Below are 17,802 nucleotides of genomic sequence, written 5' to 3'. Positions count from 1 at the left end.
CCTACTACAGCATACCTAGATGGTATAGCCTACTACAGCATACCTAGGCTTTGTGGTACTGATCTTATGAACCACCATCATATATGCGCTTCATTGACCGAAATGTCCTTCTGCAGTGCATGACTATATAGGATGACAAAAAGTAGGGCATATGTTCTTTAATTTACTGATGTGCTTAGGTGCATTCACCATATCATATGGGACTGCCTAGAGGCTATTTCTCTGAAACAGCTACATGCTGCTCTAAAGCATGGTAGCCCAAGTGGAGTACTCTTCTGTGATAACTCTCAAGAAATGAGACGGCTGTGAAACTGTTTACTCAAAAATTAGAATTGACAAGATCATAGGAACGCGTCAAGGCAAAGGCCTTTTATTTTTTGTTGAACTGTATCAGCAAATGTAAATTATGTTAAACTTTCAAGTTGCTCATGATTTTGGTTTGTTTTTTATATTAACTCTGGTTAGTCAATTAGCACAAACTCATCTTTTATCCTGTGCCTTTTCAGACTATCTCAGCTAGTTTTTTAGCTGAGTATATGTTTGTTAAAATCAAATTTATGTCAATCCAACTTTGTGGAACTGTTAACCTCCAGCAAAATCCCACATATTCTGTAAATGTTCAGCAGGGGTTTGCTGTTCACTGGTGGGTAAGTGATTGCTGTTTCTCCAAAGAGACTGAGGCGTCTCCCTCTCAATCATGGTAACTGGTGAATGATCTTTTGGGAAGTGCTAGCAAAGCATCAGACAAACAATCTTCTGGAGACGAGGCTGAAGGCCCCGAGCTCCAGGTCAGTCTGGAGCCCCTGAAGCTCTACCCTTTAGAACTGCATCAGTTCTGCATGACTTCAAAGTCTGAGGTCAGGCAGTGTGCCCTTAGAGGTCCCTGGTCATCATTAGTGGGCTTCCCTCAGAGAGCTTGCCTTAAATCTGTGTGTTCACATGGTTTCTCAGGATTGTCTCCTTTGCTTTACAGACAGGCTTTCTTACCATCTTAATGAGATCATTAGGGAATAAGAATACCGTCCTCCTTGGCTTAGGCTTCCAGATGTTCCAGTTAGCCTGGTACGGTTTTGGATCTCAGGCCTGGTAAGCCTCTCCCCTGGATTCTCATGAACTAACTGACAGACGCATCTTTTAGAGGAGCTCAAGTTCGTTGAGTGTGATGTGAAGCAAGCAAGGGTTATTTTACTGGTTTGGTGTATTCTGCATTTCAAAAACTGTTTAGACTTAATTTGAGGAAGGGTGGAGCTCGGTGATTTAGTATTATTAGTGAAGATTGCCTTCATCTCAGCAGGCTTTCAGTGAGTTGTTACCTAATTGAATGTGCCTCCTCCTCCAACCCCCCCAAAATTTTATGTCTACTTTTTAAACACATTTGTCAGTTTTTAGGGACATATCACATGTAGTCAAAAACCAAACAGAAAGACGAGGAAAAATGACTGATTATGGCAGAGTTCACTGCCATAATTAGCTCAGTGACTGTAGATAGTGACATAATCTTTATAACATAAAACGTTTGTTAGATGAACACTAAAATCTCTTCCAAAATCATGTGTATTGTGAGGCAGTTATTACTGAGAGCATATTAGATTCCCATAAACAGGAAGGAAGCTCAAAATAAGCCGTATAGAATACAAATAAGTAAAAAGAATCTCAAGTGCTGTTTTGTTATGTGGCAAGTTTCCTTATGTGCCTGGTTACCAAATACCAGAGTTCATATCTCCATTTTAAATATTAGCATTGTTCCTCATTTTGCATACACAGATGGTTGACATAATTTAGAGAAACTAGAAATGCTTTAGCAGCTTAGTGGTCAGTAGTTAATTATTCTTGTTCTTTAAGATTTTAGTCCTAAGTGCTGAACTTTGGTTCAGTAGCTGATTCAGTCAAACTCATGCCACGTTAAAAAGATTTTGTTGAGCTGAAGGGTTTTTCTTTTTCAGTAAGGGTATATGTGCATGTCGGCCATCCCCAAGGAAGTCTGGCCAAGCAAGTTTTAAGCCCACTTGGGGTCTCACTTTCCTCACACTCATACTTAATACTGACATACACTTAAACCCCTTCCATTGAGAAAAGGACGAAGGTCTAAAGGAAGCAGCCTTGAAAGTCTACAGGATGTCATCCTGAACTTCAGTCTCTGTTGTTTGCATTGGTGGCACATGACACGTTGTTGAGGGTATCAAACTAAGCAGCAGGAGGGCAGTGTGAAGGTGAGCCTTTGAGAAATAGAAACACAAAAGTGGAAAATCGGTGGGAAAAAGGTATTTATAGACAAGAAACGGTTTTGAACTTCACTGAGCTTATATGGTAAAAGCAGATTTTGAAAGATTTTTTAAATTTTTATTTTATTCAAAATAAAATAAACTTTCCCAGCCTGTGAAGTGATCAGTATTAACAACGTAACGTATAACCTTCTGGGTTAAAAAAAAAAATCCATTTTTAAAGAGGGAAAAATAAACACAACTTACACGAGAAAACAGAAAGCATTTTGTGCGTTTGCCACTGATTGTACTCTGAACAGCAGGCTCCTTGGAGCTGGCCTACTGCCTGACCGCAGCCTGTCCTGTCATTGCAGGATGATGTGGGCAGCAGGGACCGTGGCTGCCATGTCCAGCATCACGTTTCCAGCAGTCAGTGCCCTTGTCTCTCGGAATGCAGAGCCAGATCAGCAAGGTGAGGTCACTGTCCCCTCACTGTTTTCCTCCTTCAGCTGAGATGTACCTGTCGGAAGTATGAGCAGCTCTGAGCATCTCTCCACGTCAGCAGAGCAGGAGGTGACAACCATGTGGTCCCTTTTCAACAATCGTACCTATTTACTTTGGCAAATAAGAAAATTCTGTTTTCCTCTCTGCTTTGATCTTATACTCCTATTGTTAAAATCCAGACTCAACAGTTCAGAGTACTAAGAATCAGCACTAGAGCTATCCATTTTCTCTTTTCAGTTTTGACTCCTCTTTTGTGTGTTACCATCAGAATTAACTAGACTTTGATCATATTTTAACAGATATCTGTTAAATAATGATAGACTAGTTAGTCAAGCAGTGAATTCTTTATTTAATCACTAAAATTTCTTTAATTTGGAATCACTTAAAGTCCATTAGCTTAATTTAGGAAATGATTCTTTGAGAGGATAAAGAACAAATAAATCTATGTAGTTGTTGATAATAAGATTCAGAGTGAAAGACAAAATTAAGACAACTATGTGGAGAGTAGCATTCTACCACTTCGTCCTTCTGGTGCCTCTGGCTTCCCTGTCAGGCAGTTCTCACCTCCAGAATTGATCCTTTTCCTTCTCCGTCTCTTAAGATGACTTAAGACTTACAGTCAGGAAGGAGTGAATTTTAGAAGGAAACTGTTTTAAACATCTTAGAGCCCTTTAAAAAGTTCCAATAAAAAATTAGATTGGAAAAGAGAGTTCATTCATTCTATCTGTTTTCCCATATCAGAAATTAGCCATCTTATTCATATCCATTTTTAAATAGTGTCACTTGAGGACCACAGATTCTGTGTGTCACCCTGGCTATGGTAACTTCGCTAGCTGTGCGTCCTTGGGAGGTGTTGTTTGGGGTGAAGGCGTGAGCCATCTGTGGAGATGGGCACTGCCTTAGTGTCTGACAGACACTGTCCTGTCTTTCAGGACATGAATTTTCTTTGGCTCTTTTTATGCTTTCATATATTAATACAGATGTTTTCTAAATGTCAGCAGACAAAATTAATAGAATACATTGTGTTAGATTGAATTATATTTGACCATTTTTGACTTAAAAAAACATCCATTTCATATGGTTCAAGCTAATTTTTTACCTGCTGTCTTAGAAACCAGAGCTATCTAGAAATTGACTCTTCTAAGGTTTTCAGTGCAGGTCTGTAGAGAGATGCACATGCAACGCAGAGGTCACCATGAGGGATGGAGTCTGCCCAGAGGTGCCAGGAGCACACAGCGTCAGGACTACTGTGGACTCATCTGCGGGCAGGGCTGCAATTGCAGAGGCAAAGAGCAGATTTTTATTGTAAAAGCACCATTAAATGAGGAGGAAAATCTCAATCCACAGAAAAGTGGAAATTGCCTGCAAATGGAGAATATTAAAGTTTTTTTCATTTTATTATTCCCTGTTTATAGGAAGATTTAGCTATTATGGGAGAAATTCATCCCCAAAGGGATTTCAGAAACATCACTGTCATTTCATCTCCTTGTAGATCTTAGGGCAGAGAGTGAGGACAGCATTAAAAGGACATAATGAAAGCAAGAAAACATTTGTGCAATGAATGAAGATATGATGGGTGAGGTCCCTGATCTACTTTCCTCAGCACGGACTACTCGTTGCAGCTGAATCAGTACATACATCATAGTTTGTAAGAAAGTACTGTTAAGTCCCCAATCTCGAGAGGCTTTTCTGAGAAGACTGGCTCCCTTCTCTTTGTTCTGATTTAGGCGTTGCCCAGGGGATCATAACTGGAATAAGAGGACTGTGTAATGGCCTGGGGCCAGCACTGTATGGCTTCATATTCTACATGTTCCATGTGGAACTGACTGAGTTGGAACCGGAATTGAACTCTAACAATGCTGCCCTACAGGTAATTTGGTGATAAGTCTAGTTTTACAACAATTGTGTCTGATTATAGCAAAATCTTCTGACCTTAAACTTGGAAAGTGTTATTTGTATAATATTAATATTGTATGTGACAGTAGTAAGTGCTGTGTTCAGTGCTTCTTGGGACTGGGGAGGGATTGTTTCAGTGATTTAATACCTTGTGGAAAGGATTTGTCTTATCTTTGTTCAGATTCTATTTTCACATACACAATTACTCTGATCAGAATGCTGTCCCTTGGAGAAGCCCAGGGCAAATAAAATATGAAATGACCTAACATTCCAGCTAGAAATTGAGCTAGAGTGCTTTTTCTACTATTTCTTTGATATTTCTTCCCTCCTTCTAAGCGGTATTTAGTGTAGATTTCTTTACAAAACTGAAATTAATGTTTGTGTACGGAGTGCATGATCTCAGGTCACAGGATGGGATTAGAGATAAACTCGTGTCGCTTACAGGGTTAGTTAAGCTGTTGAGAAGAGGTGCAAAAAGCAGTGATTAGCTGCCCTCTGTCATATTCCAAACACAGGCTCTATTGGAATTTGCCTTGACACTTAATGAAGTGTTTCCTTATGACAAAATGGTTCTTTTTTTTTCCTGGCATGGTTTTTTGGGTCATCCAGGACTAATTTTGGGTTGAAAAGACTAACCAAATTCTTTATCTCCGTTTGTTTCCCACACCCATCAGGAAGCTGTCATCCCAGGCCCGCCGTTTTTATTTGGGGCATGTATAGTTTTTATGTCTTTTCTAGTTGCCTTATTCATCCCTGAATACAGCAAAGGCAGTGGAATTCAAAAGCATAGCAACAACATCAGCGGCAGCCTGACCAACACCCCAGAACGGGGGAGTGATGAGGACATTGAGCCACTGCTGCAAGACAGCAGCATCTGGGAGCTCTCTTCCTTCGAGGAGCCTGGGAATCAGTGCACTGAGCTATAAACTCAGCAGAAAGGAGGATTCTGCAGATGCTGTCTCTGAGAGCCGGGGGGAGCCACACCACATGAAGACATCATGGTGCTGGAGGGGAGATGCTAGTGGCACCCTTCAGGGCCAAGTTTGAGAAGTGACCCCCTCCATCCCTCTGCCTTCCTTCTCTTCCTCCTATTCCTTTTCTTCCATTCTTTTTCTTCCTGTTTGTACATTAGAACCAGTTAAGATTTGAAATATTTTCCTGCAAATAATAGCAACTCTCAAAGTTATCTGGAATTCAAACTTTGAAACTCAAATAGAAAAAGTCGTAACTCTGGTAGAAAGGATGGCTTTCCTTTAATAACTGGAGTAAGAGTGACAGCAGTCTTTCCATGTCCTTTTCAGTATGAGGTGCAGGACTGTAGTGGGACTGCCATCTCTGGCAAGATTTGTCGTAGAGAATCCTTTTTTATTTTCTTCCTTTCTGTGTCGGGACTGCCCGCTTAGCCTGCAGGTGTCTATGAGTGGCTGCTCCAAGAGTCACTCAGTATCAGGGATCTATTGCCTCTGTTCAAAGGTCAAACAAAATCCTAATCTTACTCTCCTTTTCTCCTCTCAACTTCCTCTTCTTGGCTAGAGTAAAATTCAGCATATACACCTCTGGAAATTAATAATATTGATCAGTGAAATCCTTTACCAGATGAAGGAAAATATTCTTATAAATTTAAATCATGAAGAACTAGCAACTCAGATTCCTGGACCTAGTGTCTTGGTCAGATTCAAGGTGATTTTACAGAGGAAAAACACACATCGAGCATTCTGGTGGCAACATAGAAATTGAAGGGTGCTTCTAAGAAAGTTTTCAACAATGTAAACATTCCTAAGTGAGGGTAAGAGTTGTAACTGGATACCAGTGGAGTTTATATCCAAGTCAGACTTATGTAATGTGTTATTACTATTTGCTCATCTCCACCTCTACCATGTCCTACTTCTCAAGCTTTCTCATTCATCACACTCCTGCCTTAACTGCTATGTAATATGCATTTGTTTTCAATCGGTCTTTGTTTCCATCTGTTTATCTGACTTTTGAATCTCATGGGAATATGCACATCAAATTCCTTTTTAAAATATGATGGTTTAGGAAGCCCAGATCCACAGTAAGTGTCTTGCTAATTTTTTGAGATGTTTTATGGACAAAGAAAACTTTACAGATTTATATGTATTTTGCTGCACCAGTAAATGGACCATTAACTAGGGCCCATCTTTAACAGAGCACTCCTTTGAAAGTTTTATAGGTATGAAATATATGTAGATATTTGTAAGGAATTAAAATTTTTTTTTGATGGGGTGCTGTGTAAATCTTGTATTTATAAATGTAATGAAGATGTTGACAGAAAAAAATATATACAACTTTTATAAAGGATTGTGTACTGACTGAATACATTTAAAAGAAAATATATTTTGAAACCTGTTCTGCTATGAACAGAGATAACATATCTTTTTACTATGCTGTTGGTTTTTAAGTTAAGCTTCCTAATGCATAATAAATTTGCAATGGATACTTTTATGTCTTTTGTATTTCTTTAAAGCAAATAGTATCATTGATCTTTGGGTTCTCTTTTGGGCAGTTTCCAACTAAAATAATTTCTTAATCCTTAAGCTAATGCAAAAGATTTGTATGTTTTCAAAGAAGTTTGACTTTTAACAAACTTCTTTCCAAATCTCCCTTCAAACACAGACCATAACTATTTTTTATTTTCTAAAAAAGCAACAGAACTCACAACTAGAATATAGAACTATGTGCTGGGGGTGCTTTAGGGAGAAGAAGAAGAAGGAAAAAAAAAAGATCGGCAACAGATGTTAGCTTGGGTGCCAATCTTTAAGAAAAAAAGAAAAAAGAAAACAACATAAACATATTTGTATACCCATGTTTATTAGCAGCATTATCCACAATAGCCAAAAGGTAGAAACAACCTATATGTCCACTGTTAGATGAATGGATAAAGAAAATGTGGTATATACACACAATGCAATGTTATTCAGTCTTAGGAGGGAAATTCTGACACATGCTACAACATGGATGAACATTGAAGATATTATGCTAAGTGAAGTAAGCTAGTCACAAAAGGACAAATACTGTATGGTTCCAGTTACATGAAATATCTAGTCAAATTCATAGAGACAGAGAGTAGAATAGTGGTTGCCAGGACTATGGGAAAAAGGAAGTGGGAAGTTACTGTTTAATGGGGTAGAGTTTCAGTTTGGCAAGATGAGAAAAGTTCTGGAGATGGATGATGAGGTTGGTTGCACGACAATGTGAATGTACTTAATGCCACTGAAACTACTTAAAAGTGGTTTAAATGTTCAATTTTATATTATGTATATTTTGCCACAATTTTTTAAAAACACTCATGATATCTTTGTTCTATCTTTGTTCAACATCCTTGCATGATTTAAAAAAATTCAACAAATTGGGTATAGAAGAAACATGCCATGACATAACAAAGGCCATATATGACAAGCCCATAGCTAACTTTATGCTCAATGGTGAAAGGTTGAAAGCTTTTCTTCTAAGATCAGGAACAGGACAAGAGTGCCCACTCTCACCACTCCTATTGAACATAGTAGTGCAAGTTCTAGCCAGAGCAATCAGGGAAGAAAAAGAAAGAAATGGCATCCAAATTGGAAAAGAAAAAGTAAAGTCTCTGTTTGCAAATGACATGATCTTAGTATACAAAACCCTAAAGACTCCACCAAAAAACTGTTAGAACTAATAAACAAATTCAGTAAAGTTGCAGGATACAAAATCAGCATAAAAAATTAGTTGGATTTTTATACACTAACCACAAACTATTTGAAAAAGTGGAAAATCCCCTTCACAATGGTTTCAAAAAACAATAAAATACTTAGGAATAAATTTAACCAAAGAAGTGAAAACTCTGTACAATGAACACTATAACTTTGATGAAGGAAACTGAAGAAGATACAAACAAATGGAAAGATATTCCATGTTCATGGATCAGAACAGTTAATACTGTTAAATTGTCCATACTACCAAAAGCAATCTACACATTCAATGAAATCCCAATCAAAATTCCAATGGCATTTTTCACAGAAGTAGAACAAACAATCCTAAAATTTGTATAGACCCACCAAAGACCCTGAACAGCGAAAGCAATCTTGAGGAAGAAGCAGAAAGCTGGAAACACCACACTTCCTGATTTCAAACTATACTACACAGCTATAAAAATCAAAACAGTGTGCTATTGGCATAAAAACAGACACATAGGCCAATGAAACAGAATCAAGAGTCAGAAATAAACACCTGCACATATAATCAACTAATTTACAATAAAGGAGCTGAAAATACACAATGGGAAAAGGATAGTCTCTTCAATAAATGGCATTGGGAAAACTGGATAATCACATGCAAAAGAATGAAACTGGACCCCTATCCTACACCACTCATAAAAAATAACTCAAAATGGATTAAGACCTGAAATCATAAAACTCCTAGAGGAAAACATAGAGAAAAATCTCCTTGCCATTGGTTTTGGAAATAAGTTTTTTGGCTATGACACCAAAAACACAAGTAACAAAAGCAAAAATCAACAAGTGGGACTACATCAAACTAAAAAGCTTCTGCACAGCAAAGGAAACCATCAACAAATGAAAAGGCAACCTGTGGAATGGGATAGAATATTTGCAAGACATATATCGAATAAGGAGTAAATATTCAAAATAAAGAACTCAATAGCAAAAGCCCCCAAATAATCCAATTAAAAAATAGGCAAAGGATCTGAATAGACATTTTTCAAAAAAAGATACACAGATGTCTTGTCCAACAAGTACATGAAAAGATGCTCAACATCACCAATCAACAGGGAAAAGTACATCAAAACCACAATGAGATATCACCTTACACCTGTTAGAATGGGTACTTTCAAAAAAGACAAGAATATTGTGTCAGTAAGAAGGTAGAGGAAAGAGAACCCTTACTGTTTGTCGGAATGTAAATTGATGCAGCCACTATGAAAAACAGTATGGAGGTTCCTCAAAAAATTAAAAACAGAACTGTCATATAACCCAGCAATCCCACTTCAGAGTATACACCTGAAGGAAATTAAATAATTACCTAGAAGAGATATCTGCACTCCCCCCCCACCCCCACCATGTTCACTGCAGCATTATTTACGATAGCTAAGACCTGGGGACAACCTAAATGTCTGTTGATGGATGAATGGATAAAGAAGTTGTGAGATATATATACATATATATATATAATATTAATATATTACAATATTATTCAGCCACAAAGAAATAAAGAAGAAAATCCTTGCCATTTGCAGCAACATAGATGGACCTTAGGACATTATGCTAAGTGAAATAACGCAGAGAAAGACAAATACTGTATGATTTCACTTATATGTGGAATCTAAAATAAAACTCAACTCATAGAAATAATATATTTGTGGTTGCCAGGAGTGGAGGGGCGAGGGGTAGGGAAAATGTGTGAAGGTGGTCAGATGGTACAAACCTGCAATTATAAAATGAATAAATTCTGAGGATCTAATGTACAGCATGGTGACTATACTTAACAATACTGTATTCTATACTTGAAAGTTGCTAAGAGAGTAAGAAAAAGCTCTCACCACACACAAAAAAGGTAACTATGTGAGGTGATGGATGTGTTAACCAACTTTATTGTGGTAATTATTTCACAATATATAAATATATCAAAAAATGTTATAAGTCAGTTATAGCTCAGTAAAGCTGGAAAATAAATAAATGTCAAAAAAAGGAAGATGTTTATTCAGTAGAGCAAGGCTGAACAGAGTGAAACCCCCTGGCTCCTTAATTGATTTCTCCAGTGGCCTCAGGCAAGACACTTGATTTTCTCTAAGAGGTGTTGGTCTCTTATAGGAAGGACTGTTTTAATGCATGTGAAGATTGATCTTTCTGACTTATGATGTTAGTTTTGCTTATGCATTGGGGTATAATTTTTTTCCAAGTAATTTTATTGAGATTATAATGGTTTATAACATTGTATAATTTCAGGTGTACATTATTGTTTATCAATTTCTGAATACACTTCATCATTCTCACCCCCAGTAGTCTAATTTTTTTTTTTTTTAGGAAGATTAGCCCTGAGCTAACTGCTGCCAATCCTCCTCTTTTCTCTGAGGAAGACTGGCCCTGAGCTAACATCCATGCCCATCTTCCTCTACTTTATATGTGGGACACCTACCACAGCATGGCACGCCAAGCAGTGCCATGTCTGCACCCAGGATCCAAACCGGCAAACCTCAGGCCGCCAAAGTGGAATGTGCACACTTAACCACTGCACCACTGGGCCAGCCCTCCAGTAGTCTAATTTTTATCCATCACCATACATATGTGCCCCTTTATCCCTTTTGCCCACCCCCAACCCCCTTCCCCTCTGGTAACCACTAATCTGTTCTCTTTATCCATGTATTTATGAGTGAAATCATGCAGTATTTGTCTTTCTCTGTCTGGCCTATTTCACTTAACATCATACCCCGAGGTCCACCCATGTTGTTGCAAGTGATATGATTTTGTCTTTTTTTTGGCTGAGTAGTTATTCCATTGTGTATATATTGGAGTAGAATTTTAAAAGTATTTTATAACTGTGTCTCTAGTATACGTTAATGTATTCTACTTCAAATATTTGGAAACTAATGTTATCTGAGACCTTCGACCATGATCTCTCCAGCAAAGTCAGTCAGCTTATATGGCAGCTCAGAGCTTAAGAAAGAGTGTTCCCAGGAACAAGGCCAATGGCCTGCACTATTTGAAGTAGTCACAAGCCCATCCAGATTCAAAGGGAGGGGGTCATAGAGCCCACCTCTCAATGAAAGATGTGTCACTTTGCAGCTAGATTTGAAAGCCACCGAAGGTGGTAACAGAACTGTTTTGAAATGGGAACAACTGGATTTGCATTTTAAATAGATCTGGCTGTAATGAGGAGCATGGATGTGAAGAGACCAGCTGAGAGAGAGAGATATGGTAGTAGTGGGGATACAGAGACCTGAATGGATTCGGGAGGTATTTAAGAGGTAAAATCAAGGACATAAAGCAATAATTGTAATACTATTGTTTGGTGTATAACATGTATAAATGCAATATACTGGCAGCAGCACAAAGGAAGAGGAAAGAAATGGAGCTTAATTGGAGTAAAGTTTCTGCATTTTATTTGAATTAAGTTAGGATTAACATGAAGTAGATTGTAGTAAGTTAGGGTACATTCCTAGAGCAACCACTAACAAAGTAACACAAAAATGTTTAAAAATCAACACAGGAATTAAAATAGTACACTACAAAATATCTATTTTTTAAGGTAATAAAGAAGGGATAGAGGAACAAAAAAAGACATGAGACATATAGAAAATAAATAGCAAATGGCAAACATAAAATGCACCATATCAATGACATGACATGTGAATGGATTAAACATTCCAATCAAGGTAGAGATTACACAACAAAGAAAAGTCCAGGATCAGATGGCTTCACTTATACCAAACGTTTAAAGAAGAATTAATACTAATCCTTCTCAAACTCTTCCAAAAATAGAAGAAGAAGGAACACTTCCAAACTCATTTTACAAGGCCAGCATTACCCTGATACTAAAACCAAACAAGGATGCCACAAGAAAAGAAACTCACAGGCCAATATCCCTAATGAAGATAGATGCAAAAATCCTCAAAAAAAAATATTAGCAAACTGAATTCAACAATGCATTAAAAGGATCATACACCATGATCAGTGGGATTTATTCCGAGGATACAAGGATGGTTCAACATCTACAAATCAATCAATGTAATTCACCACTTTAACAAAATGAAGGATAAAAATTGCGTGATCATCTCAATAGGTGCAGAAAAAGCATTTGAAAAATTTCAACATCCATTTATGATAAAAATTCTCAACAAAGTGGGCTTAGAGGGAATGTACCTCAACATAATAAAGGTCAGACATAACAGCTTGCATCATACTCAATGGTGAAAGCTGTAAGCCTTTCCTCTAAGATGAGGAACAACATAAAGATGCCCACTCTCACCACATTTATTCAACATAGTTTTGGAAGTCCTAGCCATAAAATTTAGGCAAGAAAAAGAAATAAAAGGCATCCAAATCAGAAATGAAAAAGTGAAACTGTCAACATTTACAGATGACATGATATTATATATAGAAAACCTAAAGACTCTACCAAAAAACTATTAGAACTAATAAGAAAATTCAGTAAATTTGTAGGATACAAAAATCTGTTGCATTTCTACACTAATAACTATCAGAAAGAGAAATTAAGAAAACAATCCCATTAACAATTGCATCAAAAATGATACCTAGGAATAATTTAACCAAGGAAGTGAAAGACCTGTACACTGAAAATTATAAGACTTTGGTGAAAGAAATCAAAGAAGACACAAATAAATCGAAAGATATTTCACGCTCATGGATTGCAAGAATTAATATTGTTAAAATGTCCATGCAACACAAAGCAATCTACAGATTCAATGCAATTCTGATCAAAATGCCAATGGCATTTTTCACAGAAATAGAACAAACAATTCTAAAAATTTTTTGAACTACAAAAGACCCTGAGTGGCCAAAGCAACCCTGAGAAAGAAGAACAAAGCTGGAGGCATCATGCTTCCTGATTTCAAACTATATTACAAAGCTATACTAATCAACACAGTATATTACTGGCATAAAGGCAGACACATAGATTAATGGAACAGAAAAGAGAGTCCAGAAATAAACCCACACAATTAATTTATGATAAAGGAGCCAAGAATATACAATTGCAAATGGGCTGTTCTTCAATAAATGGAGTTGGGAAAGTTGGAAAGCCACATGACTATATATATATATTCACGTATATATAAGTATATGTATATATAATGGAATATTACTCAGCCATAAAAAAGAAAGAAATTTTGCCATTTGCAACAACATGGATGGACCTTGAGGGCATTATACTAAGTGACTAAGTCAGACAGAAAAAGACAAATAATGTATGATCTCACTTATATAGATACAGAGAACAGACTCCTGATTGCCAGAGGTGTGTGGGGGGGGGGGGGGGGGGTGGTGAAATCAGTGAAGGTGGTCAGAAGGTACAAACTTCCAGGTATAAAATAAATAAAATATAAGTCCTCAGGATGTAATGTACAGCATGGTGACTGTAGTTAATAATACTGTATTGTATATCTTAAAGTTGCTAAGAGAGTAAATTTTAAATGTTCTCATCAAAAGAAAAAATTAGTAACTATGTGTGGTGATGGATGTTAACTAGACTTATCTTGGTGATCATTTTGCAACACACACACACACACAGATAAAGATTACAGCCACTCTGGGAAAAAAGTTTGGCACTGTCTTATAAAACTGAATATGCAAGTGATGTCAGCATCATGGCAGAGAGCTTCCCTGGTAATCTCTCCCTTCCAGCATACAATGAAAAGAACATTCATACTCCAACAGAGGACATCCAAACGCAACACAAAAAACGTCATAGAGACCCACACAGCCACACGATGGAAGGCGGAGAGGCTGGAGACCCCTTCAGAGGAGGTGGAATGAATAAGAGAAAACTTTGTTCCCTCCCCAAAAGACTGCAATCTGGGACGGCAAGCAGCCTCCAAGAGAGAAGAAACAGGGGAGGGGACATTCATTCATGGGAACATCAAAGATCTCTGAGGGCCGTCACAGCCTAAGGGAAAGCTCCTACCAAGATGAAAGCTAATGCAGGGTGACTTTATCAAGCCAACACCCCAGGAGTGCAGATAGTGAGGGCAGAATGAGAAAACCCTGAGTGCTCGCAGAAGAAAGTGCCCATCCCCCCCACCAGCCCAGCACCAGCTCCAGTGCCTGGGATCTCAGTGGAACGCAGAGGGCTCAGAATACGTGGCTCTTTGACCCCCAACCTGTGGTGACAGGCAGTAACTGCAACCAAATAATACCATGATGTGCAAAAACAGAACCACACCTTCTAGCAGTGATAAAAATTATATTAAATCTCCAGAACAGAGAGAAAATGACAAGTACCCAGAAATCAGTCCTGACAACACAGAAATACGTACATGACAAAGAATCCAAAATAGCTATCATAAAAAAACTCAACGAGTTAAAAGAGAATGCAGAGAAACTATTCAATGAGTTCAGGAGCTACTTCACAAAAGAGATTGAAACTATAAAGAAGAACCAGTCAGAAATATTAGAGATGAAAGACACAATGGAAGAGATAAAACAAAATATGGATTCCCTGAACACTCGAGCAGACATCACAGAGGAGTGAATCAGCATAATCGAGGATAGACATGTTGAAATGCTCCAGATAGAGGAGGAAAGAAAACTAAGACGAAAAAGAAATGAAGAAAGTCTCTGGGGGGCCGGCCCGGTGGCGCAGCAGTTAAGTTCGCATGTTCCGCTTCTCGGAGGCCCGGGTTTCGCTGGTTCGGATCCCGGGTGCGGACATGGCACCACTTGGCAGCCATGCTGTGGTAGGTGTCCCACATATAAAGTAGAGGAAGATGGGCATGGATGTTAGCTCAGGGCCAGTCTTCCTCAGCAAAAAGAGGAGGACTGGCAGTAGTTAGCTGAGGGCTAATCTTCCTCCAAAAAAAAAAAAAAAAGAAAGTCTCTGGGAAATATCCGAATCAATTAGGAAATGCAACATAAGATTTATAGATATTCAAGAGGGAGAAGAGAAGGAGGATGAAACAGAAAGCTTGTTCAAAGAAATAATAGTGGAGAACTTCCCAAACCTACGGAAAGAGATGGAAATCCATGTGGAAGAAGTTACCAGATCTCCTAAATATATCAATGTAAAAAGACCTACTGCAAGGCATAAAGTAGTGAAACTGGCAAAAGTGAATGACAAAGAAAAAATATTCAGCGCAATACAGCAGAAGAAAATTACCTACAAAGGAACCCCTATCAGGCTTTCAGCAGATTTCTCTGCAGAAACCTTTCAGGCTAGGAGGGACTGGAATGACATATTCAAATCTTTGAAAGACAAAGACTTTCAACCAATAATACTCTATCTAGTGAAAATATCCTTCAGATATGATGGAGAAATAACTTTCCCAGATAAACAAAAGCTAAGGGAGTTCATAGCAACAAGACGCCCCCCCCAGAAATTCTCATGAAGACCCTCATACCTGGAAGAAATAAAAGGAGAAAGAGGTTACAAAGCATGGAGTAAAGAGATAAATAGGTAGACAAAATCAGAAAATTGTAGCTATACATTAGGTTAGCAAATACTCAAGAATAGCATTAAAGATAAAGGGAAGAGGAGGCCGGCCCCATGGCCAAGTGGTTAAGTTCATGCACTCCACTTTGGTGGCCCAGGTTTCGCTGGTTCAGATCCTCGGTGTGGACATGGCACCACTCATCAGGCCATGCTGAGGTGGTGTCCCACATAGCACAACCAGAGGCACTGTCAACTAGAATGTACTACTATGTACTGGGAGGTTTTGGGGAGGAGAAGAAGTAGAAGAGGAAGAAGAAGGAGGAGGAGGAGGGGGAGGGGAGGGGGAGAAGGAGAAGAAAGAGAAGATTGGCAACAGATGTTAGCTCATGTGTCAATCTTTAAAAAAAAAAAAGACAAAGGGAAGGAAAATACCAAAAACAAAGATAATCATGTCGCTTTAATCACAAACTCACAACATAAGATCAAATAATATGTGAGAAAAACAACTTGGGAGCAGAAAAGAAAAGGGACGGAATTGGTTTAGTCTAAGGAAATAACAGGCCATCAGAAAATGAACTATCTTATCTATGAGATTTTGAATACAGCCTCATGGTAACCACCAGACAAAAAAGCAGAGCAGAGACACAAATAGTAAATAAGGAGAAAACAAAGAAACACAACATAAAAAACTACATAACTAAATTGGTAGACCAAAATACACAAGTTGAGAAACAAAGGAAATGAAAGAGAACTGGAAAATGAGTGACAAAATAGCAGCATTAAGCCCTCATATATCGATAAGCACCCTAAACATAAATAGATTGATTTCTCCAATAAAAAGACACAGAGTGGTGAGATGGATTAAAGAACAAGACCCAACAATATGCTGCCTTCTGGAAACACATCTCAGCTCCAATGACAAACACAGGCTCAGAGTGAAGGGATGGGAAATCATACTCCAAGCTAATGGCAAACAAAAGAAAGCAAGTGTGGCAACACTTATATCAGACAAAGTAGACTTCAAGATAGAACAGGTAAAGAGAGACAAGGGCGGGCAGGATATAATGATCCAAGGAACACTCTATCAAGAAGACATAACACTTATAAATATCTATGCACTCAACACAGGAGCACCAAAGTATATAAAGCAACTATTAACAAATCTAAAAGAAGATATTAATAACAACACAATAATAGTAGGGGGCCTCAACACTCCACTCACATCAATGGATAGATCATCCAAACAGAAAATCAACAAGGAAACTGTGGAATTAAATGAAAAGTTAAACCGCTTGGACTTAATAGACATACATAGAACACTCCATCCAAAAACAGCAGAATACACATTATTCTCAAGTGCACCCAGAACATTCTCAAGGATAGACCATATGTTGGGAAACAAGGCAAGCCTCAATAAATTTAAGAAGATTGAAATAATAAGATCTTTTCTGATCACAATGCTATGAAGCTAGAAATCAATTACAAGAAAAAAGGTGAGAAAGGGACAAAGATGTGGAGACTAAACAACATGCTATTGAACAACTAATGGATCATTGAAGAAATTAAAGGAGAAATCAAAAAATATCTGGAGACAAATGAAAATGAAAAGATACCATACCAACTCATATGGGATGCACCAAAAGCCATACTAAGAGGAAAATTCATTGCAATACAGGCACACCTTAACAAACAAGAAAAATCCCAAATAAGCAATCTGAAACTACACCTAACTGAATTAGAAAAAGAACAAAGTACAAAATCAGCAGAAGCAGAGAATTAATAAAAATCAGAGCCAAAATAAATGCTATTGAAACAAAAAAGGCAGTAGAAAGGATCAATGAAACAAAGAGCTGGTTCTTTGAGAACATAAACAAAATGGACAAACTCCTAGCCAGACTTACAAAGAAAAAAAGAGAGAAAGCTCAGATAAATAAAATTAGAAGTGAAAGAGGAGAAAAACAATGAATGCCACAGAAATACAATGGATTATAAGAGAATACTACAAAAAGCTATATGCCAACAAAATGGACAATCTAGAGGAAATGGATAAATTCTTAGACTCTTACAACCTCCCAAAGCTGAATCAAGA

General features: G+C 37.8%; 1 protein-coding gene across 1 annotated transcript in view; it reads left to right on the top strand.

Annotated features, from left to right (window-relative positions):
- LOC124233893 (hippocampus abundant transcript-like protein 1) overlaps positions 1 to 7,064 on the top strand; it is a 56,922-nt gene extending 49,858 nt beyond the window's left edge. The window contains exons 9-12 of the mRNA XM_046651168.1: positions 974 to 1,086; positions 2,576 to 2,673; positions 4,433 to 4,575; positions 5,276 to 7,064. Coding sequence (XP_046507124.1) covers positions 974 to 1,086; positions 2,576 to 2,673; positions 4,433 to 4,575; positions 5,276 to 5,527 — 606 coding nt within the window. The 3' untranslated portion in view covers positions 5,528 to 7,064. The remainder of the gene's footprint in view (positions 1 to 973; positions 1,087 to 2,575; positions 2,674 to 4,432; positions 4,576 to 5,275) is intronic.
- Positions 7,065 to 17,802: the final 10,738 nt, after the last annotated feature.

The sequence above is a fragment of the Equus quagga genome, unplaced genomic scaffold, assembly GCF_021613505.1.
Source record: "Equus quagga isolate Etosha38 unplaced genomic scaffold, UCLA_HA_Equagga_1.0 270_RagTag, whole genome shotgun sequence".
NCBI lineage: Eukaryota > Metazoa > Chordata > Mammalia > Perissodactyla > Equidae > Equus > Equus quagga.
This window is presented reverse-complemented; position numbering and strand designations above follow the sequence as displayed.